The 26,107-nt window shown below is 29.9% G+C and overlaps 1 protein-coding gene across 6 annotated transcripts in view; it reads right to left on the reverse strand.

Moving 5' to 3' along the window:
* LOC145325825 (uncharacterized) overlaps nucleotides 1-26,107 on the reverse strand; it is a 91,386-nt gene that overhangs the window by 27,100 nt on the left and 38,179 nt on the right. For 5 of the 6 annotated variants that reach the window (XM_080168790.1, XM_080168791.1, XM_080168789.1 and 2 more), the window contains 3 exons: nucleotides 15,027-15,121; nucleotides 12,673-12,720; nucleotides 2,804-2,850 (listed from right to left, as the gene is read on the reverse strand). In XM_080168790.1, the coding sequence (XP_080024916.1) occupies nucleotides 2,804-2,850; nucleotides 12,673-12,720; nucleotides 15,027-15,121 (190 nt within the window). Of the gene's footprint in view, nucleotides 1-2,803; nucleotides 2,851-12,672; nucleotides 12,721-15,026; nucleotides 15,122-16,322; nucleotides 16,660-26,107 lie in introns of those variants that run through there. The other variant, XM_080168793.1, reaches the window with a different exon arrangement.

Raw genomic sequence — 26,107 nt, forward strand, 5'->3', positions numbered from 1 at the left:
ACCACGCAACAAATATAACATAAGCAAGTACATTAATACCAAAGCTGGATCTTTAAATCATTTTAGTGGTGAGCCAGATCGGGGTGCGCCGAATTTCTGCCAATCACAGCGCGGCATTTCATAAAATGCTCTGCTCTCATTGGTGGAAAGTTGGCTCACCCCGATCTGGCTCACCACTAAAATGATTTAAAGATCCAGCTCAGCTTATTTCCTTTTATATCTGACTAGTGCCTGAGCCCCAAGTAAATAGAGGCTCTGTATTCGAAAAATAAAAAATAGCAAAAACTTTGCATAGACTCAAATACAAAAATAAAATACCCTAAAACCATCTCAGGACCTATGTGAAGCTTTCCTTAAAAAGAGAACTTGTTATTGAAATCTAAAGCTTCAGAAAAAATCACATTGCTTTATATAAAAACACAGAGATCGTCTAAGATAAGACAATGGACAATAATATTATATACATCCAAGTCCTAAAATAGGATAAACAAAAAAAAATCTCATTGGTTTAAAAGTTTGGATACTGCAAATTTGAACTAAACAATATAAGATCTAATAGAAGTCCCAAAGTGCTAACGATGGAGAGAGAATGATTGTTATATATTTTAGTTTTTATGTAATACCTTTCTAGTAATAATGTGAAAAAAACTTCAGGTTGTTCAGAAAGTAAGAAGACCACACAAACATCGTTCCTTTGCTGTTTTTTTTGTTGCTATTTGACAGTTAAAATTTTACTCTTTTTTATATGGGTTAAAAACAGACCCGACCATTAACACAAAAGATTTTATTAGTTTAAAATGATACTATTTTTGGACTTGTATTATAGATTTGTTTTGAAATATAATCTAATATAATCATAAAAAACATCCCTCAAGAATAATGCAAATAATATATTCTTTAAGAATTGAGCTATGGCTAAAATATTGAAAACATATAAATATCTTAGTATCAAGCTCTGTCTCTGTAGAATAGTTAATATTATAAAAATTTAGATATCAAACTCTGTTCCTGTAGAATAATGAATATTATACATATTTAAGTATCGAGCTCTGTCCCTCTAGCGCAGAATAATGAATATTGTTGATATTTAAGTATCAAGCTCTGCCCCTCTAGAATAATGAATGTTGTTAATATTTATGTATCGAGCTTTCTCCTTTTAGAATAATGAATATTGTAAATATTTAAGTATTGAGCTCTCTCCCTCTAGAATAATTAATGTTGTTCATAATTAAATATCGAGCTCTTTCACTCTAGAAAAAAGGAATATTGTAAATATTTAGGTATTGAGCCCTGTCCCTCTAGAATAATGAATATTGTAAATATTTAAGTATCGAGCTCTGTCCCTCTAGAATAATGAATATTGTAAATATTTAAGTATCGAGCTCTGTCCCTCAAGAATAATGAATATTGTAAATATTTAAGTATCGAGCCCAGTCCCTCTAGAATAATGAATATTGTTAATATTTAAGTATTGAGCTATGTCCCTCTAGAATAATGAATATTGTAAATATTTAAGTATCGATCTCTGTCCTTCTAGAATAATGAATATATCCGACCATAAATTGAGAAACGAAAGTTTTTCAAATATTGGAAGATTGAGGGAAAAAATGGGATAAAGATGCATAATAAAAATTTGTCTGGCAGTCTGTAAAATTCATGTTAGGTAATTTAATTTTCTTGTACTAATGCGTTGTAATAAACAAAATGGCGGCGTAAATATTAGGCGAATTAGGTCTATTACAGCATTTGGAACAAATTATAAAATAATATGTGTCTATGATTAGCGAAAGATTTCGCTAATCGCAGAACCAATTAGGCTCTCAATTGTAGTAAGGCTTCTTTTAGGTTCAGGTAAGTTTAATAACTATTTTGGAGAACATCAAAATCAATGTATGGTCGACTTCCTCCCTTGTAAATCACTAAAGTGTCTCTAGTGTATATACTGTTATTTAAGTTTCTTTTCAAAAGCGAAGCTTTTCTATAATTAGGGTCTGTCCGTCCGTACGTCCGCCCGTAACATATAGCATTTTTCGTTAATTTAGGCATGTTAGAATTGTCCTATTGATTTCAAACTTTGCATGGTGATTCCTGTAGAAGTTAGGTACGAGTTAGAATGCGTAGCAACTCTATAATAATTACCAGAATGTCCGTACGTCCATTTTAAACTTGTTGATTTTTTTTTACATTTTTAACAACAAATTTGTATGTGACCTAATTATCCGATTGGTCTGATTTTTAGTATACGGATTTCTAGGACAACAAAGTACAATATTATAAGCGAAGCAACTCTATAATCAAGTCCTAAAAATGTAAGTATGTCCATAAACATTATCCTGTATCAAGCAGTTTTTCAAAAAATTTACTTACAATTTTACTTTGACTCTTTTACATTTACATTTTGCTTATTCAGTTCTGACATTATACAAGTGTTAATGTCCGCTTGTCCTACCATTTCAGAGCTTCGCTTTTATGCATGTTGTCATTCTTGTTTCCCTAGTATTAGATGATGAGATATATGTTTGTGGTTGAGAATGAGAAGATAGATACCCAGTAGACACAAAATGTACAAGAGCAAGTATCCACTTTAGAATACTGATTATAAGAGTTTTTTGATATCTCTATTTGTAGATTTTAGTAGATCTGGCTCACCACTAAAATGATTTAAAGATCCTGCTTTAAACCACAAAATTAAAATTCACACCAGTTTAGTGGTTACGAGATCTTTTGTTAAAAACGCAGAGGCGTATAGACAGACAGGTAAACAAAGAGACATCCTGTTAATTGTATATGATTAAAATTTTACCTAAATCATCGGCATAGCTTGATTTTTCATCACGTGGGCGCGCATATCTAAAATACAACAACAGTTAGCAGGAAACAATGATAGTGTGGTAGTCGGACAGACTGTCGCTTCCTAGAGCATGCTTCGCTCCTAGCCACTCCCGATAAGAAATCAGGTGTTTAGAATCACTAGGCTAGGGGCTCTTTCGCCAAATAGGGCTTGAATTACTTCACCCCTATTACAATAGATTAATTTTATTTTTAAAACATTTTAATATTCATACTCATACTGTACTGTGGTTTTAGAATAGTTAATTTCTCGCATCGTATTATAAACAGCTTTCCGTGGATATAAAATGTACAATTGGCTTTAATCATATGATTGTGCATTTTTATATTCGTAGAAAACTGGATATAATACGATGCTAGACAATTTTTTTTTTAGTTTGGCCACCTCTTCATAAAAAGCCCCAAAAAATATTTAAAAAAATTAATTATACTTTTTAAATTTCAGATTTAAAATGAAATGAAAATTTTTCATTTATTTAACAAGAATAACAACATCAAAAGTTTTTTTTTAAATAAGAATTCTTAGAAACTTAGGGTTCAGTAAATTGCCCAAAAATATTTTAGATTAATGACATCTATCTTAAATAGTTTCTTTAAAATCTGCATAATAACTTTCCTAACGATGATATATACAAAACTAGAGTTGGCTCGATATAATTATCTCCCTATTGGCTAGTTTTCTATATGCATATCTATTTCTCAATCAATCTATTTTCCTCACCCGGCATTACTATCTAAAAGAAAGTAAATATTTAATAATTTAAATGATTTTAAAAAGATTTTTAAAATTATATTTTTTTCTTTACATTACCATCACCAAAGGGTTAATGATGATGATTACAATTTTAGTTTAATATTTGAACACACAAAATGTCGCCACAATCGAATTCTTTTAAAACATAGTTTTCTTAAATTTATCATATTATAAATTTAAATTTTCTTTTTTATGATTAGAAATTAAATACATCAATATAAGGTAAATAGCAACATGAAATGAAAAAAATTAATTTATTTTTAATAAAGTAAAATAATGGGTCTTATCGTTCTGGGCAATGAGAGTTTATTATGGATTATTGGAGCACTATGAGTTTTAATCATATATTCCTTGGAAAACTTGAGCTCGTTTATAGACATTTATTTCCTATATAGATCTGACATGGATCTTGAAGCAATTAAGCAGGCCGTTTTGTACATGTTAAAAATTGGAAGATTTCATTAAATAAAAGTAATCGCAAATATACTTAGTAAATAATAGAATAACTTCGCTTCCAAATAAAGGATTTTGTTCTTTAAAATTTTGATTAAAAAGTGGAGATTAAACACCTAACTTTTTCACTTTCTTGGATTTAAAAGTTTAATGCAAAGAGAAAAGTAAAATTGCACTTAATTCAGGCGTTAAGAGAACAGAAATAAATAAAAAAAAACAAATCTTTTCTATAAATAAAAGGTGTCCCTAAGTCCGTCTGTATGTTATAACGGTTAGCACATGTCCTACATAAATCCTTATCCTATCATATAATTTCTGGAATATTGATTCCTACATTAACAAGGTACACTATTATAAGCGAAGCATCTCCATAATCACGTAATAAAGAGTAAGCATTATCCTGTATCTAATCAGTTTTTCAACATATACTTACAGTTTTGTTTCGACTCTTGTACAATTATATTCTGATAATTCAGTTCTGACACTATACAAGTGTTAATGTTCGTTTGTCCTACCATTTCAGAGCTTCACTTTTATGGATGTTTTCATAAATGTTGATTTAAAAATTTTGTGTAATAAATATTTTATAGGGAGATGAATCTATTGTTTTAACTGAAGAAAACTATTTTGCCATTTCATTTACCTGCACAAAAAATGTTTGTGCTTTTAGGTAAGTGTACGACATAATGTTTGTTGCAAAGAAAATCAGGTCATTTTAAAGAAAAACTAAAATTTTACGGTGCTTTCTCTCAAAGATCATAACCAGCATTTAAAAGCCCTCCTCATTTCTGAAATAAATCATATAAGGGTGAAGGGTTATATTTTTCTATGTCTAACCCCTGCAGGAGCCCTTTACACTGCTGGGCCTATACCTGCGATGCCCAAAACCTGCGGGGCTACCTAATATCAAATATATTCAAGCCTAACCTGACATCAAGTAAAAAAATCACCTCCCTTTTCTCAAATCAAAACTTTAAAAAATAGGATGGGGTTTTAGTGCTCTATAAGGCACTTAAAAGGAATTTACCAATTTTATAAAATTTTTAAAAATCAATTCACTACTTATGCTTAAATGCCTGAGTATGTGAAAGGTTGTGCGATCAATACCACAAACAGTATTCATCAACAGAACAGCGCATTATTTGTACAGTATAAACTGGTCACAGGTACCCAGTGGATCGAAAATGTACAAGGGCAAATGACCACAAAACTTCTGCTTATAAAGGTTGACTTAATGGTTTTGTTTTATTAAACCTAGAATAATAAAATATTTGTAAAAGTAGATGAAAAATTAACAGATTATGTGCAAAACTTGGAGCCTAAATGCCCCTGTCATCAATAAACTAGCCTTTTACTGCGCTATAATTATCATACACCCCCAAGCTTTTTTTTTTGGGGGGGGGGGGAATGTTAAAAACTCAATTGATTTTTATGAGGGAAATACGACCACCCAAAAAACCCCCCATCCTTGGACGTCTGATTTCATTTTTTGGCAAATATTATGACAAATTTGCAATTTGCGTATGTGAGGGCACACACCCTGTGGAAGTGAGTTATTGTTTGCTCAAAAGATGAATTATATTCCAAAAAAATCTTCAAAATTAAAATATCAAAGTTGAATAAAAGTGCAAAAAGTTCTTTAAATGATGACCTATCGGTCCATCATTTATTCCCTCGGGTAAGAAATATTCATTCCTAAACAAAAAACTGGACAGGAATACCCCATTCCTAAACAAAAAACTGGACAGGAATACCCCATTTTATGGAAGTTCACAAAGGCCTCGTAATGTTTTTAAGCTATTAATTTATTTAATTTAAGGTAGCGGGACAAAGTGTCTCAAAAATCAGCCATGGGACGTCATAAAAATGAGGGATTATTCATCTTTTTTTTAAAAGGATTTTCTTTTCAATTTCTCCTTTCATCTCCCTCATTTTTATGACGTCACATGGTTGATTTTTGTGACACTTTGCCCCGCTACAATTTAAGTCTTGAGATAGATTTAGGCTATTTATTCTGTTTTTCCTACTCCTTTAATTAAGGAGCATCTAGATGCTAGGGGAGCATCCTCTAGTAATTGATAAAGTAATATTTAAACCTTATATTTTTTGTTGTTAACACACATTGCAGAAAAGCTAGACAATCATAAATTTAATTAACTATTTAATCTAAAATCCAGAGATAAATTATCTTTTTTTGTGTGAAATTTGCAGGCTTCAGATTTTGAGACAAGTAAAGTAACATGGTCAAGTTTTCTTAAAAACATTATAGAAAAGTTATAAAATTGTATTGATGGACAAATTACGAATGTATTAAGAGCGAAGATTTTCTATAATTAGGGTACGTCCGTCCGTAACGGATAGCTTTTTTCGTTAATTTAGGCATGTTAGAATTGTCCTATCGATTTCAAACTTTGCATGATGATTCATGTAACCTATTATCATCTCCCTGTAATCCTGATATAATATTAATTACTTTAACCTAAAAACATCTCCCTGTTTCCCTGATATAATTATAATTAATTTAACCTATTATCATCCCCCTGTATCCCTGATAAAATTATAATTAATTTAACCTAAAAACATCTCCCTGTATCCCTGTTATAATTATAATTAATTTAACCTAAAAAAATCTCCCTGTATCCCTGATATAATTATAATTAATTTAAACTATTATAATCTCCCTGTATCCCTGATATATTTATAATTAATTTAACCTATCAATGTCACTGTTTCTCTTATATAATTATAATTAATTTAATCTATTATCATCTCCCTGTATTCCTGATATAATTATAATTAATTTAACTTATTATCATCTTCCTGTATCCCTGATATAATTATAATTGATTTAACCTAAAATCATCTCCCTGTATCCCTGATATAATTATAATTAATTTAACCTATTATAATCTCCCTGTATCCCTGATATAATTATAATTGATTTAACCTAAAATCATCTACCTTTATCCCTGATATAATTATAATTAATTTAACCTATTATCATCTCTCTGTATCCTTGATATAATTATAATTAATTTAACCTATTAGTATCTCACTGTATCCCTGATATAATTATATTTATTTTAACCTATTAGTATCTCCCTGTATCCCTGATATAATTATAATTAATTTAACCCATTATGATCTCCCTGTATCCTTGATATAATTATAATTAATTTAACCTATTATTATCTCCCTGTATCCCTGATATAATTATAATTAATTTAACCTATAATCACCTCTCTTTATCCCTGATATAATTATAATTAATTTAACCTATTATCATCTCCCTGTATCCCTGATATAATTATAATTAATTTAACTTATTATCATCTTCCTGTATCCCTGATATAATTATAATTAATTTAACTTATTATCATCTCCCTGTATCCTTGATATAATTATAATTAATTTAACCTATTAGTATCTCACTGTATCCCTGATATAATTATATTTATTTTAACCTATTAGTATCTCCCTGTATCCCTGATATAATTATAATTAATTTAACCCATTATGATCTCCCTGTATCCTTGATATAATTATAATTAATTTAACCTATTATTATCTCCCTGTATCCCTGATATAATTATAATTAATTTAACCTATAATCACCTCTCTTTATCCCTGATATAATTATAATTAATTTAACCTATTATCATCTCCCTGTATCCCTGATATAATTATAATTAATTTAACTTATTATCATCTTCCTGTATCCCTGATATAATTATAATTGATTTAACCTAAAATCATCTACCTTTATCCCTGATATAATTATAATTAATTTGCTAATGCTAAAATATTTATTACATGAGATCAAATTGACAATATGTTTACAAATAAAATATTTTTATTAATTATTACTATTGTTGTATATTGTAAATCATGATGATTTTGGTTGAGTTCATAAAAGGTAAGATCCATGTGATCCAGATTCCAAGAAGGCATGTAAGCTATCCACTGTTACAAGGAAAGCTTGCCTGTAAAGCTGGTTCCGGAATAGAGTAATTAATATTAATAGTAAAATGGTGATGTTGTTGTCAGGAGTGGTGGCTCGGTGGTGGCCCAAGCAGGACAAGGTGGGTTGGTTCAGGTATAGAAGTATTAAATTATAGTAGTCATATATGATGTAAATATTAATATTTGTTGGTAAATAATTTAGTATGGTGTTCTCTATCTTTAACTAAAGTACAAAAATCTATATCGAATTTAACAGGTAATCCTTCACTTTTTTCAAGTTTAGAATTCTATTAGTTTCAAGATTCTTAAAATCATTAGGTAACTCGTTATAAACACGAGGGAAATTAAACAAAGGGTGTTTAAAAAATGAAATACATCGAACATTGGGGATATAGAAATCTTCTGCATTGCGCAGAGCATAGGCTCCACGTTGACTGTTTTGAATCCATGTGCCAGAAAAAGAAATTGGGAGTCTTTCTAATTTAAAATCAAGCATAAATTTGAATATATTATAATTAATAAGTTCAGCTAGAGGAAGAATTTTATTTTCTTTAAACAAGGGTGGAGTGTGTTCATTGTATGAAGCTCCACTAATAATGCGTCCAAGAAAAAATGAGTTTTTTATGGGAGGGGGGAGGTAATCAGAAAAATGAGTTGAAGACTCTGGTATTTTTTCAGCGACTTTTTTGCCTACATTAAAACATTGTTCAAGTTGCTCTAATTAATTTAACCTATTATTATCTCCCTGTATCCCTGATATAATTATAATTAATTTAACCTATAATCACCTCTCTTTATCCCTGATATGATTATAATTATTTTAACCTATAATCACCTCCCTTTATCCTTGATATAATTATAATTAATTTAACCTATTATCATCTCCCTTTATCCCTGATATGATTATAATTATTTTAACCTATAATCACCTCTCTTTATCCTTAATAAAATTATAATTAATTTAACCTATTATAATCTCCCTGTATCCCTGATATAATTATAATTAATTTAACCTATTATCATCTCCCTGTATCCCTGATATAATTATAATTAATTTAACCTATTATAATCTCCCTGTATCTCTGATATAATTATAATTAATATAACCTATTATAATCTCCCAGTATCCCTGATATAATTATAATTAATTTAACCTATTATCATCTCCCTGTATTCCTGATATAATTATAATTAATTTAACCTATTATAATCTTCCAGTATCCCTGATATAATTATAATTAATTTAACCTATTATCATCTCCCTGTATCCCTGATATAATTATAATTAATTTAACCTATTATTATCTCCCTGTATCCCTGATATAATTATAATTAATTTAACCTATTATAATCTCCCTGTATCCCTGATATAATTATAATTAATTTAACCTATTATCATCTCCCTGTATCCATGATATAATTATAATTAATTTAACCTATTATTATCTCCCTGTATCCCTGATATAATTATAATTAATTTAACCTATTATAATCTCCCTGTATCTCTGATATAATTATAATTAATTTAACCTATTATCATCTCCCTGTATCCTTGATATAATTGTAATTAATTTAACCTAAAATCATCTCCCTGTATCCCTAATATAATTATAATTAATTTAACCTATTATTATCTCCCTGTATCCCTGATATAATTATAATTAATTTAACCTATTATCATCTCCCTGTATCCATTATATAATTATAATCAATTTAACCTATTATCATCTCCCAGTATCCCTGATATAATTATAATTAATTTAACCTATTATCATCTCCCTGTATCCCTGATATAATTATAATTAATTTAACCTAAAATCATCTCCCTGTATCCTTGATATAATTATAATTTATTTAACCTATTTTCATCTCCATGTTTCCCTGATATAATTATAATTAATTAAACCTATTATTATCTCCCTGTATCCCTGATATGATTATAATTAATTAAACCTATTTTCATCTCCCTGTATCCCTGATATAAGTATAATTAATTTAACCTATTATCATCTCCCAGTATCCCTGATATAATTATAATTAATTTAACCTATTATCATCTCCCTGTATCCCTGATATAATTATAATTAATTTAACCTATTGTCATCTCCCTGTATCCCTGATATAATTATAATTAATTTAACCTATTATCATCTCCCTGTATCCATTATATAATTATAATTAATTTAACCTATTATCATCTCCCAGTATCCCTGATATAATTATAATTAATTTAACCTATTATCATCTCCCTGTATCCTTGATATAATTATAATTAATTTAACCTATTATCATCTCCCTGTATCCCTGATATAATTATAATTAATTTAACTTAAAATAATCTCCCTGTATCCCTAAAATAATTATAATTAATTTAACCTATTATAATCTCCCTTTATCCCTGATATAATTATAATTAATTTAACCTATTGTCATCTCCCTGTATCCCTGATATAATTATAATTAATTTAACCTATTATCATCTCCCTGTATCCATTATATAATTATAATCAATTTAACCTATTATCATCTCCCAGTATCCCTGTTATAATTATAATTAATTTAACCTATTATCATCTCCCTGTATCCCTGATATAATTATAATTAATTTAACCTAAAATCATCTCCCTGTATCCTTGATATAATTATAATTTATTTAACCTATTTTCATCTCCATGTTTCCCTGATATAATTATAATTAATTAAACCTATTATTATCTCCCTGTATCCCTGATATGATTATAATTAATTAAACCTATTTTCATCTCCCTGTATCCCTGATATAAGTATAATTAATTTAACCTATTATCATCTCCCAGTATCCCTGATATAATTATAATTAATTTAACCTATTATCATCTCCCTGTATCCCTGATATAATTATAATTAATTTAACCTATTGTCATCTCCCTGTATCCCTGATATAATTATAATTAATTTAACCTATTATCATCTCCCTGTATCCATTATATAATTATAATTAATTTAACCTATTATCATCTCCCAGTATCCCTGATATAATTATAATTAATTTAACCTATTATCATCTCCCTGTATCCTTGATATAATTATAATTAATTTAACCTATTATCATCTCCCTGTATCCCTGATATAATTATAATTAATTTAACTTAAAATAATCTCCCTGTATCCCTAAAATAATTATAATTAATTTAACCTATTATAATCTCCCTTTATCCCTGATATAATTATAATTAATTTAAGCAAAAATCATCTTACTGTGTCCCTGATATTATTATAATTAATTTAACCTATTATCATCTCCCTGTATCTCTGATATAATTATAATTAATCTAACCTATAATCACCTCCCTTTATCCCTGATATAATTATAATTAATTTAACCTATAATCACCTCTCTTTATCCCTGATATGATTATAATTATTTTTATCTATTTTCATCTCCATATTTCCCTGATATAAATATAAATAATTTAACCTATTATCATCTCTCTGTATCCCTGATATAATTATAATTAATTTAACCTATTATCATCTCCCTGTATCCATTATATAATTATAATTAATTTAACCTATTATCATCTCCCAGTATCCCTGATATAATTATAATTAATTTAACCTATTATCATCTCCCTGTATCCTTGATATAATTATAATTAATTTAACCTATTATCATCTCCCTGTATCCCTGATATAATTATAATTAATTTAACTTAAAACAATCTCCCTGTATCCCTAAAATAATTATAATTAATTTAACCTATTATAATCTCCCTTTATCCCTGATATAATTATAATTAATTTAAGCAAAAATCATCTTACTGTGTCCCTAATATTATTATAATTAATTTAACCTATTATCATCTCCCTGTATCTCTGATATAATTATAATTAATCTAACCTATAATCACCTCCCTTTATCCCTGATATAGTTATAATTAATTTAACCTATAATCACCTCTCTTTATCCCTGATATGATTATAATTATTTTTATCTATTTTCATCTCCATATTACCCTGATATAAATATAAATAATTTAACCTATTATCATCTCTCTGTATCCCTGATATAATTATAATTAATTTAACCTATCAATGTCACTGTTTCCCTTATATAATTATAATTAATTTAACCTATAATCACCTCCCTGTATCCCTGATATAATTATAATTAATTTAACCTATTACTGTCACTGACTGATTATAAAATGTCTCACTCAAGTCTCTTAACAATTTAATTAAAAGATTTAACAAATTTAATCTTGAATTTCTATTTTGCTAAAATGCAAATTTTTTTTTCTGGGGGGGGGTATCCACATTACATCAGTAAATAAGTAAAAAAACATTTTCTTATGAAAAATGCCTACTTGTGCTATTTGAATAATTTGAAAATTTTGTAACTGTATCTTTCACAAAGAAGGCAAACAAAGGATGACAACACCCATAATAGGTTGGGTTGATTTTTTTTTGAGAGCTAGGAACTACATATTTTGAATCGGACAAAAGCTTCAATTGATTTTGCCCAAAAAGTTTCAGCCTTCTATCTTTTATATATCCACCTATTCGTCTTGGACAGACGGACGGACACTTGAATTATATAGTAGCTTTGCTAAAAAAAACTATAGAGGGTGGTGGGGGTAATGCCTCCTTCCCTCCAAAAAAAAGACTCGAACCTGATATTCTGACTGATTGTCTTCTTTACACTCTCATTGTTCTGAAACCTAAAAATATTAATGGTCAGGTATATGACACTGGATTTAAAATTAATAATTTTAGAGTTAGAAAGGATAACATAAAAAAATCCATGGTTACAATGTACAAAATCATCTCTTAAAATTATTGGTTGTTATGTATGGACACAATCACGTTATCATAAAAAGTATTTAGCCAAGTTTAGGTTGTACTTATCAAATCTTGTGAAACAGTAAAATTTACATTTTAATGTCCCCTCCCTCCCTGGAATAGGGTATTGGTCTGCATCATGTTTTAAGCTATTTTGGATGGGAAAAATAGTATAGAAGAATGAATGTAGAATATACGTTTATATTATGATAGGAGTAAAATTGTTGTCAATTTAGGTTGCAATATCCCCTCGCATTTATTAATCAGGCCGTTTATCCAGTAGGAAAGGAGGGGATGGGGGTAAAGAAGGGGGATGTTGTAGATCATTATTTTAGCCCGCTACAGAGTTCACTTTATCATAGAATATAAAAATCTGGTGTACGATCCAGGTGATAATAAATCCATTTATAGAAGAGAAGAAGTAAATAAATAAAATAGTAGAAAATCCTACAAAAAAATAAAATTGAAATAGTGAAAAGAAAAATTACAAAATACTCTCCTTTTATCATTAATTTTATAATGAAAAGGAACAATAATTTTAATTCTCCTTTGTTCAATCATTAATTTCTCTCATAATTTATTTTATAATTGCTTTTTACAGAACATAAAATGAGTTTTCAATGTACTTGAAGCTTTGCCAAACATTTTGAATGATTAGACTGAAGCCCCCTTGGGTGAAGCAAAATGAAAAACAGAAAAGTTCCAACAAAATTTTAGATAATTTTCCTCAAAGGTCCTTGTTCCATCTTATTTTAAATATGATGAAAATAAGAGGGAAGGGGGGGGGGGGAGTAATTGTGAGGTTAGATTTTTGTTTGTTGGTTTAGCAAGTTTAGGTTAGGTTATACTGGGTACTGGTGAGCTCTGCAGGTTTAAGGCCGGGCAAGGTTAGACCCTCCTCAAGTAGAATAAAGAATACCCTCTTATTTTTTTATTTAAAAGATTATTGGAAGTTTGAAGGTGGGGTTGCTCCATTAGCAGTTTGAGGAAAATCACTAATTTTTCTGTCTTTTATTCTTTAATCTAGAAATGGAGCTTAAGTTTAAATCAATCAAAAGAATTAATCCAAAAAAAATTTTGTTCTAATTCATAACTTTTTCTAGATATTTAGCTATCTATCATCAAAAAATTTATGTTTCGATGTTACTCTACAATTCACTTCGTTAATAGCGAAACTACCTTATTCACTTTGACCGTCCGTCAGTCAATCAGTCCATGAAGTTACGGAGGAAATGTTGAATTCTTAGCTGGTATTGAAGATAAACATTTAGAATTTTTAGCATTTAGTCTGTTTATTGATTTGTCTGTCAGTCATTCTTCAAAAGACATAAACTTTATTTTTAAACGTTTTGTGAATTTCTTTAAGATTTTGTATATTATTTTTCTTTCTTTTCCTAGTTATTATAATCGAGCATATTCTCTATAATTAACTTTGTCATTTTGTCAATACCATGATTTTTTTGTATGTATGTTGTCATCCTTGTTGTTCTATATTTTGTTGACAAAATCTCAATTTGTTTCCTTAATTAATTACATTCAGTAGTTGCGAAGCTTTTTGAAATATTAAAGATAATATATAAGCCATAAAGGTGAGTGACGAACAAAGACGTATACAGCGATAAGTAGAAAAATTAAGTAATAAAAATTGAATTATTATTACTTGGATCTTACACCATATTATCATGTACTCTAATAAAAAGAACTTTTAGCTAGCTAAAATAACTATCCCTCATCAACCCCTTTTACCCCATCCCCTCCCCTTCAACTGGATGAACGAACTGACCAATACATGTTGTCCATGTTAGCAACCTAAATTGACGACAATTATTCCCCCGTCATATTATCCAATTCATTGTGATAGATTGATGATTACAAAATAACATATCTTGAAATCCCTTTAATCAAGCATTTTCTATAATGTGTATAAATTGCATTTAATATTTGCACAGTTAATATTTCGCAATTTATAAATTTGCAAGGATGAGTTCATATTTTATACCCTAGCATGTAGCCTGAGATGTCGAAGGCACGGGCTAACAAAACTGGTTTTAATATAGTACATTTTTATATTCGTAGAAAACTGGATATAATACGGTACAAAACATTATTTTTCAGTATGGCCCAGAACCAGTTCTAATTCAGCGGATATTAACCGCTGTTAAAAGCCAAACGGGAAAAGATTTACCTGATTTCAGGGTTGCCGGTGATAGTTGTCCTGAGGCGTCCAGACTTAGTCCTCACAGGAGCTCCACAACCAGGCCGTCCAAATTTCAACACATCCTAAATAATTTTTTTTTCAGTAAAAGTCCACAAAGTTTTTGGCAAGTGAATAAAAAACTTTGGGGATAAGTGTAATAACAGCCCATTGTCCTCTACCTATCTGAGGATAATAATACTCTATTAATGGCAGCTAAAAATGTTGAGGTAAGCAGTACAGTCCTGAATTGAGTCTGGAGGTTGCAGTTATGGCTATTCAAAACATTTCATTCACTTCAAAATATTTACCAACTAGAATAATAAATTCCTTTGCAAAAATTTCTTTTCTTATTGAGGTAACAATTAAATATTTTAATTAAAATCACAAAAAATTATGAGATCTTCAATAGTACTAATTGCTTTTGTGGGTTAGAAGCTTTAAAGGGGAATGACTAGCCTTAATCTAATGGATTGTATACCAGTGTATTTGTACCAAAGGGTGCAACTGCTGAACTGATATTGTTCTTCTAAGCGAAGCTTCATAAAGGACCTTGGATAATTTATAACTATTTTGGTGGAAGGTACCTCTACAATCCCATGGTAAAGTGGAGGGTTGACAAATCCCCCCCTCCCCCCACCCCCCTCTTGCCTCAAGTGTCCCAAGAGGCCTCTACGGGCGAAGCCACTAGTATGTCACATCATTTCTTTTTATTTAAGCTTATTAATGTAATAGTATACCATCAATCCATAATGTTCTCTGATATAATATATAGCAAATAACACTGACAGTTCGAGCAGCTATGCTCCAAATATTATCCATCAAATATTGTGAACCATCTGGTGTGAGCTAGCCAGGCTAAGGAATTTATCAGTAAGGAGGAAAGAAGCAAAGAAAAATAATGTTTCATAAAATGCATCAATTTATCATAAACACAATTTTGCAAGACGTTATTTTGGTGGAAACAGAAATATTATTCCACTATTGTATCATATTATTCTTACATTTGGATATAAAAAAGGCTTTTGACACAGAACATACATATGTTTCTTAAGCAAATAAATGATAAACAACATCTAAGCTTTTGATAGTATTTATGAATAAAATAACATATTTTTTTTATTCCTAAGAAATTAAATCAGCTTCTATGACAAACTAAATTATAAATAATTAAGGTTTAGATTATATCATAATAATTGTGATTTAGATAATTGGGATCAAAATTTAAATCTCTAAGACATTATTCATAATTCTCATCAATATTAATTTATCAAACCAATAGTACACCTTAGCTTTTGATTTGTTTTTATCACCATTGAATCTGCCAATCAGATGTTTGGGCAGTAGTTTCACATTTCTTGAAGGAACCGGTTCTGGCTCAATTTTCAAAGGGGAAGGTCGTCTTTTCTTGCGGCCAGGATTGCGATTTCTCACAAAATTATTTATGTTTATGTTTTGAAACTGTTTGAGGGGAATTTCATTTTTCCCGTAGGTGAAAGGAAGTTCAATGGTATTCATGTCACTTGTGATGTAAAACTATTCAAGTTTTATTGGCCAAAGTCATGCCTGTGAACACTAAAACAGGTTTTCTGTTGCATTACAGGGATGCCAACTTTTAAAATTACACATTTTTTATGAAACAAAATATTAAATCATAATCTCATTTAATAAAAAAGTTTTACATTAATGTAATCTTAAAAAGAAATAATGTAAATGACATGTTAGATAAGAATTTAAAAATGATTAGAATATAGTAAAAGTTGGCACCCCTGTTAGGCAATAATTCCCCCGCGAAAACAAAGTTTGAATGTTGCCTTGATGAAAGACCTCAGCAAAGTGGCCATGAATTATCCTGCAAACTATGGAAAGGGAATTTTTCTAACCATGTAAATAATGTAATCATTTGCATCACGCAAATATTATAAAAGTGCTTCATAACAAACAATTAAATGGCTGTAATACATCATTTAATAATAAAAAGAGGGTAAATTACAAAGAAGTTTAATTGTACTTTGCATGAAATAAGAAAATTTGTCTGGAATTCAATTTCCAACAACTAATTGATAAAAATATTTTAAGTTAAATAACACAATTTGACTGAAGATCAGGTAGTTGTGTAGAAATGTAACTTCATCTTAAAATGACTTCATCTTACCCATCCTAATTTTATAAAAATATAAGTAGGTCCTTGTTCAAAAAGTACTTTTAAAATCTTGCAAATTAAAGAAAAAATATTTTGCATTGTCACTTCTTAGACCATGGATAAAAATATTGGTAAAAAATAAAAAGGAAAAAAATTGAAAAACAAAAGGAAATGACTTTCAGACTAGGCAGCAAATAATTCAGGGTTTCTTTAGTCAAAATATTGATAATATCACAGGTTACTATGAAGCTGACCAGGGTAAAACTTCAACTGTGATACAATGAATGTAATAAATACAGAAACCTCCAGATATCAATATCATGAGCCCAGCTTGTTATTTGGAAAATTAAAGGGGAATATTTATAAATCAAGGCCAACATGAAAAAAATATTGAAAAATACTTTTAACAATAAAAATTGCAATAACAATAATCCATACAATATTAGCAAACAAATCACATTGAAACTATAAAAAAGGAATTATTTTAACTAATAAAAAGATGTACCTCGGAGAAAAGTTCCATGATAACTGTTTGTATTCCTACTTTTGTTATTAGCCAAGCTGTAATTGTATACAGGGAGGGAGGGGACATTGGGCTGTTTATTACACTAGTCCCCAAAGTTTTGTAATAATGTTTTCTTTCATTGGCTTAAAAACTTTGGGGACTTTTGATAAATTTTGATTGGTTGGTTCAATAATTTGAGTGTGTAAACATTAAAATTTAGAACTGATTTCAATCTACAGCAGGGGTAATATTGTGTATCATCATTGGGGATGTACATCAAATTATCGGCCATTGTCCTATCCCCTTTGACCCCTGAATTGTATATATATTTATATTTAGAAGTGAAGTATAAAGCAGGTAATTAGAAGTAAGCAAATTTGCTTAAAAAGTAAGTTAATCAAGCTACCACAAATATAGCCTAAAACCGTCTTATGACCAGCAATTATAATCCATCTAAAGCAGAGCCCAATTGGTCCAGATGTTAGTAATATATAAAACTTCATGAGGACAAACAGACTTTTTCTACATTCAATTATAGATTACAAGTTGCTTCGCCCCTAGTCTTTAGGTAAAGTCGGTAAAGGTCATAATAAAGCCGAAAGCCACCCCAAGACATTTATAAACCTTCGCTGAAAAGTTCAACTAATTTAGAGGGGAATTTTCCGAGATCTTTTGCTTCGTACTACTTTAAAACATAGACTAGTGGCTAAGCCTATAGCATCTAGGGGGTCTGTATACAAAGGGTTAACACAGGGTAGGTAAGTAGACTAAAACCATCACAAGGCTTAAATTAAAAACACAAAACTGCCCTAAATCATCCTTGGACCTATGTGAAGCTTACCAAAATTAGAGAATCCTATCGGGTCAGTAGTTATTGAGATTTTAAGCTACAGACAAAAAAATCTTACTCTTTATATAATAGGAATAAAGAAACCTTTACTTGTTGTACATCCCCAATGATAATGCACAAAATTACCTTACTGTAGATTACAATTAGTGATTAAAACGTTTGGACACTTATTAAACCAACAAATTAAAATTCATGGTCCCCAAAGTTGTAAATAAAACCAAAATTAATCCATTACTATAAAATTTTGAGAACTAGTGTACTAAACAGACCAATGTCCTCTCCCTCCCTTTATCCAGCTAGAAACTAGGTAGTAACTGGCCAAACCATTTAATAAATTAAGATCGTAATAGACAAACTTTACTAATATGTGATAACAAAAAAACTAAAAAATATAATTTACGAAAAATGTAAAAGTGATAAAACTGTCATCTAATTGTTTCTTTTATTCTTCTTGAAAAAGGCCAAGGCGCTCCTGATAAAAAAAGTAACAGGATGTTTGTCTATCTTTGTGTTTCTCTGTGTGTCTGTTTCCTTAAGAGTAATTTTGTTTATCATGATAAGGGATGTATATGATTTTACGACAATTGTCCCCTATCCCTTAAAATCCATGAAAAAATGTGAATTTAAAAAAAAATGTAAATTATTATTGTGTTGATCTAAATTACAGCAACAAAGTTTTTTTTTACAAAGGCAAAGCATAAACTTTCATTGATGCAATAAGAATAACAACTTAGGGAGGGAGGGGACATTGGGCTGTTTATTGAACTAGTCCCCAAAGTCTTATCATAACATTTTCTTTTTCGCTGGCCATAACTTTTATTGAATTTTAATTGGTCGGTTAGTTTAGTTGAGTGTCTAAACATTTTAATTACTAATTGTAACCAGTACAGAATGGGTAATTTGTGGTATCAACATTAGGAATGTACATCAATTTATCGGCCACTGTCTTATCCTTTTAGATCCCTGTTTGTTTACTGTGTCTCAAAATATTTCTGAACGGGAGTGGTCTACAACCTGAAAAGCAGAAACATATTGGTCAAGCTGTTATCGAGATCTTAAGCTCCAGACGGATAGACATACAGACATCCTTGGCTTTAAAGCTTGTCTACAAGAGTTTGTTTGTTGTTAAATAATTTAAACTTAAAAATCCAACTCATTGTTTGATCAATCTAAAAGTTGTGTCTTTCTCTAAAAATCGCTGTTGGGCACTGAAACCTCCCCCACAAAAATATGTAAAGGGATTAGTTTTTATCCTAACCCTGTGGAGCCTATATCTGTAAGACACTAACCCTGTGGAGCTACTCAGTATTCTTTATAACCTAACCTAAACTGACCTAAAGTGAAAAACAAACAAATTACCCCCCCCCCCCCCCGTATTTTCAATATATTTAATAAAAGGGGAAGGTGGAGCTGTGCTCAACAACGCACTTTAAAGGAAAAACCTCTAAAAAGTTTTTTTTGCATGAAAGATAAAAAGTAAATTAGGCTAAAAATAGTTTCTAGTTTTGTTGCTACTCAATAAATTTTTTTTATTAGTAAAGATACTCAAAAACTTTATTTGAACGTATTTTTCTGCGGATTCTGCTGATGGCGTGCACAGGGCTTTGGGGGTAATCCTTGAAAAGGGAAAGACGACCTTCCGTGGTTTTGCTAACAAAACGTTAACTACTCTTTTACTCTATTCAATGGGGGACATGTAATTTGTAACTTTACAAAGTGTCTAAAAAATTAGCCATGTGACGTCATAAAAATGAGGGATTATCCATCTCTTATTTAGGGTTTTACTTTCCAACTTCTTCTTTCACCTCCCTCATTTTCATGACGTCACATAGCTGATTTTTGAGACACGTTTTCCAGCTGCTTGGTATGATATGCTTGGTTGCATTGCACCATATAAATGTTTTCATCCTTGTTTTTCATGTGGTTTTGACTTAATTCATCACAATATTTTATTCCATTATGGCTTGGAAACCCCTTGGAGCTAACACAACTGGTTTTAATCTTATAATATTTCATTTTAATTTACGCAGAAAACTGTCTATAATACGATACAATAGATAAATAATATACCTGCCTATTTATCTATAGTAATAGTAATCTTAAGAAGGACGACATTTATAAGTAGCAAAGCATAAAAAATTGTAGCTGAACAAACGGACAACGCGAGTTATAGAACAGATATCCAATTTTATACATTAAAAAAAATAAAGTTAATTATGTATTAGATACTCAGTGGTATGTTTAATTTTTTTTTTATATTTTTTAGCCATTTATCTTAAATAGCAGTCGTGAAATTCACGTTTTCCCATTACGGTTTCTTAGATACGGAAGTACGGACATTTTGCGTTGAAGAGTAGCGTAGCTACCAATTAATGGGGAATATAATCTACTTCATACATTGCGAAAATATATCAATTAACTTTTTATTGGCTACAGCAAACTTGTTGAACCATAAAGGCATAATCAGCACGTAGCGCAGCTAATTAGAATATGTCCGTACATCCGTCATACAGTAAACGTATTGAAGAAAAATCTAAGCTTATCTATTCTTTGTATACTATACAAACACTATACAACAATATAAGAATATTTTTGGAGGAGTGAGAGAATTTTTTTAGGGGCGATGTGTAAGGCTGGTGTTATTCTCCCCTAAATAGTTATAAACCTTCCCAGGACCCATGAGAAGCCACCCTATAAAGGAGAACCATATCAGTTAATTGGTTAGCGACATACAGACATATTATAAGATAAAACTTATTATTTCTGTCAGGGATCGGAAGCCTCACGTAAGCCGCGTGTAAGCCTCAGTGAAATCGTGATTTTATCACTATAAAATTCAGCTGGATGTATAAAACGGCTCTTTAGCAGACAATCCTTCTTTCTAAATTTTTTTTTTTCTGCTCACAAGCAGGTTTAAAACTGAGGCTTATGCGCGGCTTACGTGAGGCTTCCGATCCCTGATTTCTGTTGACCTATGTCAAAACTATGTTAAATGCATAAAAATGACCTGGAACGTCCAAGCATTTTTTTAAGGGAGTTAAACCCCCCTTTTACTAAAACCCATGGACGTCTTTGAAAATGGCCTTGGCTGACATATCATCTACATGTAACACATATTATGATCATTGGACTTTTGTTGATATAATAACAGTAATAGTTATTTCTCGCATCGTATCATAAACGGCTTTCCGCGGATATAGAATGTACAATTATGAGATTAAAACTATTTTTTTAGCCCCGTGGTGCCGAAGGCACCGGCTAAAAAAACTGTAAAATACGAGAAAAATGTTAATCATATATGTCTTAATAAAATTTAAGCTCACGAAACCTTGCTGGTAAAACATTCAGGGATCTAAAGGGATAAGTAAATAGCTGATAAATTGATATACATCCACAATGATCATATTCAAGATTACCACTTTTGTTAAAATTAGTGGTTGAAACGTTTGTTATACTTATTTTAATGAGTCCACCAATAAAAATTCATTATTGGAAATAATCAATTTATCGGCCATTGTCTTATCCCTTTAAATTCCTGGAAATTCCCCTTTTCCTAACCTTGACTGATATGCAATTATTGTAAAACATTGATACTATTTCTAGTAGCGAAGCTACTCTGCAAGTCAAACAATTAAAACAGCTATTAAAATCATTTAGACTTCAGCCCCTCTAGATTAACAAAACTGGCATTAATCTTATTTTTTCCTTCTCATATCCTTGAAGAGTTGTCTGTAATACGATGCATCAAATAACCATTCCAGTATGGCTTTAAAACCGATGGACTGGAATCATATAAGAGCCATACTGAAAAATCATGTATCGTAACCTAGCATATGACATACAAATACATGGCTCATCTGAGGAAATAATATTGTTTGTTAAACACTTTTCTCGTATTCATTCGAATCCGGTGGATAGGAACCGGTTCTCATCCATACGAAAAAACTATGTCTAGCATCGTTGACTTCCCATTACTTCATAGGGCGAAGTCCCTAGAGGCTAGGGGCAAAGTCGCTAGTATATCCTAAAGTATTAAGCTTTTTTTTGTCTGTAGCAAAGGATCTTGCTAACCTCTAAACCAATATGGTTCTCCTTTACAATGAAGCTTCTTATAGGTCTAGGTAATGTTTTTAACTATTTTTGAGAGGGTATCTAAAAAAAGGACAACCCCGACCCCCCGAAGAAAAAGAATTACTTACTCTCTTAAAAACTTAAATCAAAATGGGGCGGAGGTCGACTTCCACCTAGAGGCTTCTAGGGTCGTAGCCGCTAGTACTAGAATACAGTAAAGCTTAACTTTTATTATCTAACAAATAAAAAAGTTTTATTTTATAACAAATGCATTAATTAACCTTAATTTCAATTTAAACTTTAGTAATTTTTCTCGCATTAACTTATGTAAGCTTTTTGGGCGAAAGCGCCTAAAGTTTAGTTTTTTTTCATAAATTTATTTTCCTAGGGGTAAGATAAATTGAAAAAAAAGGGGGGGGGGGTGAATTTTTACCCCTCAGATTTTTTTTATTATAGGTCATAATTGCATAAAACATATATTATTTTGTTAAGAATAAGAGGTTTATTTATTTCTTCTAGGCATGTAATGATTATCATCGTAAATATGAAGTTATGAAAAAAAAGGAAAAATGCATAATAAATAGAAATAGTTTTGGTAAGGTATAATTTAGAATTATATATAGATAGATAGAAACAAAGCGAAAGAAAGAAAAAAGGCATGGAATGCAAAAGAGAGATAAATCCTCTTATATAAAAAAGTAAGCTTTTTGTCTGTAGCGAAGGATCTCGCTAAGGGGTGAACCAATATGGTTCTCCTATTCAGTAAAGCTTCTTATAGATCCAGAGATGGTTTTATGTTATTTTATTCTTCTAGCTAAGTCTAGGTTTGGTTCATGCTTTTTCTCTGTTATTTAATATCCCTCCGAATATAGAGCCCCTTTATACTAGGGGCGCAGTTGCTAGTAAATTAAAAAGAGCTATTGTGAGAAAGATAGAGAGATGGCAACCGTAAACTTAAAGAGTAGATTCGCTACTAAATAGAAAGGTAAATAAATATAGATAGATAGATAGAGAAAGAAAAAGAGAAAGAGAGATATTTTCTCTACTTCAACCCAATTCAACCCAGGTATAAGATATTAAAGTAATATATATAGAGTGATAAATAGCTATGAAACCATTTTTCCTATTCAAAGACCTTTAAAAATTGCAGAAAGTTGTTTATCAGAAGAAATTTTGCTTTCTCACTTAGCTGCTAGAAAGCTCATAAGCTGTTATTGGAATAAGGTTTGAAGGAACTTTACTAATTAAGCAAAATCACCAAACATTTTGGTATAAGGATTTGGGGGACCTTTATTATTAATTAAAGTCACGTGACCTAATGTACAAGAGTTAAAACAATTAAATCAAAAGATTTTAGTATAAAACTAGTTGTAAATAAGACTATAAGAATAAAATATTGTTATCAACGACAAAAAATAAATGTTTTGCCTAGTTTTTGTAAAAAATTAGAGCATATTTATCATTTAAAATCAATGCTATCTTTTCAAATGTGTTTCCATGATGTGTTTGAGTTTTGTAAGCAAAGCCTGTTTTATTATTATTTGTACTGTGTTATAAATACTATAGTACATTCTAACAAGGATGATTACATCAAGTGTAGCAACATTTAACAAAATCTTTCAAAAATCAGTTAATTTATTGAATAAAATTTGAGACTGTATATAGCAATATACAGATTTTTATGATCTTCAGGAATTTAAAATAATTACATTTATTTGGTAGCTGTAAAAGCAGAGTATAGCATGTATAGTGTCATAAATGAGCTACAATTTGAAATAATTCACATATATTTATCAGGATGTAAAATCCTTTTATAAAAGGCAAATAAAGAATAATTTTAATTACAAATTCATTGATGAAAAATTCGGACTGACTAATGAATAGACAAAGTGAATTATAGAGTAGCTTCGCTACTAAATATAACATATAAACAGACCTGCGCACTGGTTCAGTTCACATTGCTACGGACAGTTAAAATATTTAGGAAAGTTGTAAGGAAGAAAGTTATCTATAAAGTACTAAGATTAAGATTTAAAAGCCTCCTCAAAAAAGAAATATGTTTTTAAAAACAAATTAAATCTATAAGGCTGTTAACATGAACTTTTATATTGTTATTATAAAAAATGGTATAATAATGTCTGCTTTCCGAAATGATTGTACTCAAGATAGCTTGTAATGAAATTATTATCCAGATTTTTACAATTTTATAATTTTTTGACAATGTCAAAATTGTTTTTTTACTTTATTAATTTTAAGATATATGCATTATTTCTAAAGGACAAACACAAATACATAATAAATTTTGTAGTTATGGCATTGTTTCTAAAAATGAAAAACCCTGTAAAAAACTCAGCCATTTTTCGGTCTAAGCTGTCAAATTTCTTGAGCAATGAGATTGTGTTGATAGGTCTTTGCGATAGTTCTATATAGTCATGTACCCTTGCTCCCTCTATTCTCTAACTTTATTTATAAGATAATGGACGAAATATAAACAGGTGCATAATACAACATAAACAAAATATTCCCTTTAAAGAATAAAATTATTGGTTGAAAAGTTTGGAATCAACCAATCAAAATTCAATGAAAGTACACTTAGTTCCTCATCAACAAATAAGATAAAGTTGGTGCAACAGATCTCTAGTATAGATGTATATACAGACAACTACCTCCCTTCCTTTTCAAAGACCTCTTTCGTCTGCTTCTACATCATTTTCCGCTACTTGGCTAAGTTTATATAAGCGACTTCATTGGTTGATTTTCAATGACCCAATAGAAGGGTTGCCCAAGGTGGTTGCGATGGGGAGATAAAGTTATTAAACCCTTTCTCCCTCTAGTGTTTTAATCTAATGTTTGTACAATGTTTGGGTACCTGTGTAATTTACAATCCAATGTCACCTCCCTCCCTGAATTCAAGCTCACCCAACCTCAGCATGCAAAAAATAAATTGGATGACTTTGAAAATAATTATTTGACCGGTTCTAAGAATAATTTTTATATTTAAATATCAGAATACTATGAGCAATGACTTTCTTGTTAAAATTATGTAATATTATAATAAATTGAACTTAGAACTAGATTATTGTGATGACAATATAGTAACAAACTTTTTATTGTCAAATAGTCACACTGTAAAAAAGAAGCAGCTTTAAGTGTCTCCAAAAAAATGGAAAATGTTCCTTAAAAATTTAAAATAAGGAAGGGGCATAGATTTTTGTTTGTTTTGGGCAGTTTTGGTTAGATTTTAATGGGTACTGGGTCACCCCGCAGGGGTTATGTACGAGAAAAAAAGCTACTATCCATTTTTAAAAGAACATTAAGGGGGGGGGGGGTATCCATACGCAATTTTAAGGGAAAGCACCGATATAAAGTGATTTTTTTCCAGTGTAGTTATAATTTTGAAGTTGCATTGACATTTATCATTTGATGGGAGCAAGGTCATAATAATCAAAAACTTTTTGTGTAAGGTTATCTATAATCATTAAATGTCACTGCATTCCATTAAT

The sequence above is a fragment of the Acartia tonsa genome, chromosome 8 (assembly GCF_053477335.1).
Source record: "Acartia tonsa isolate MP-2025a chromosome 8, ASM5347733v1, whole genome shotgun sequence".
In the NCBI taxonomy this organism is placed as follows: domain Eukaryota; kingdom Metazoa; phylum Arthropoda; class Copepoda; order Calanoida; family Acartiidae; genus Acartia; species Acartia tonsa.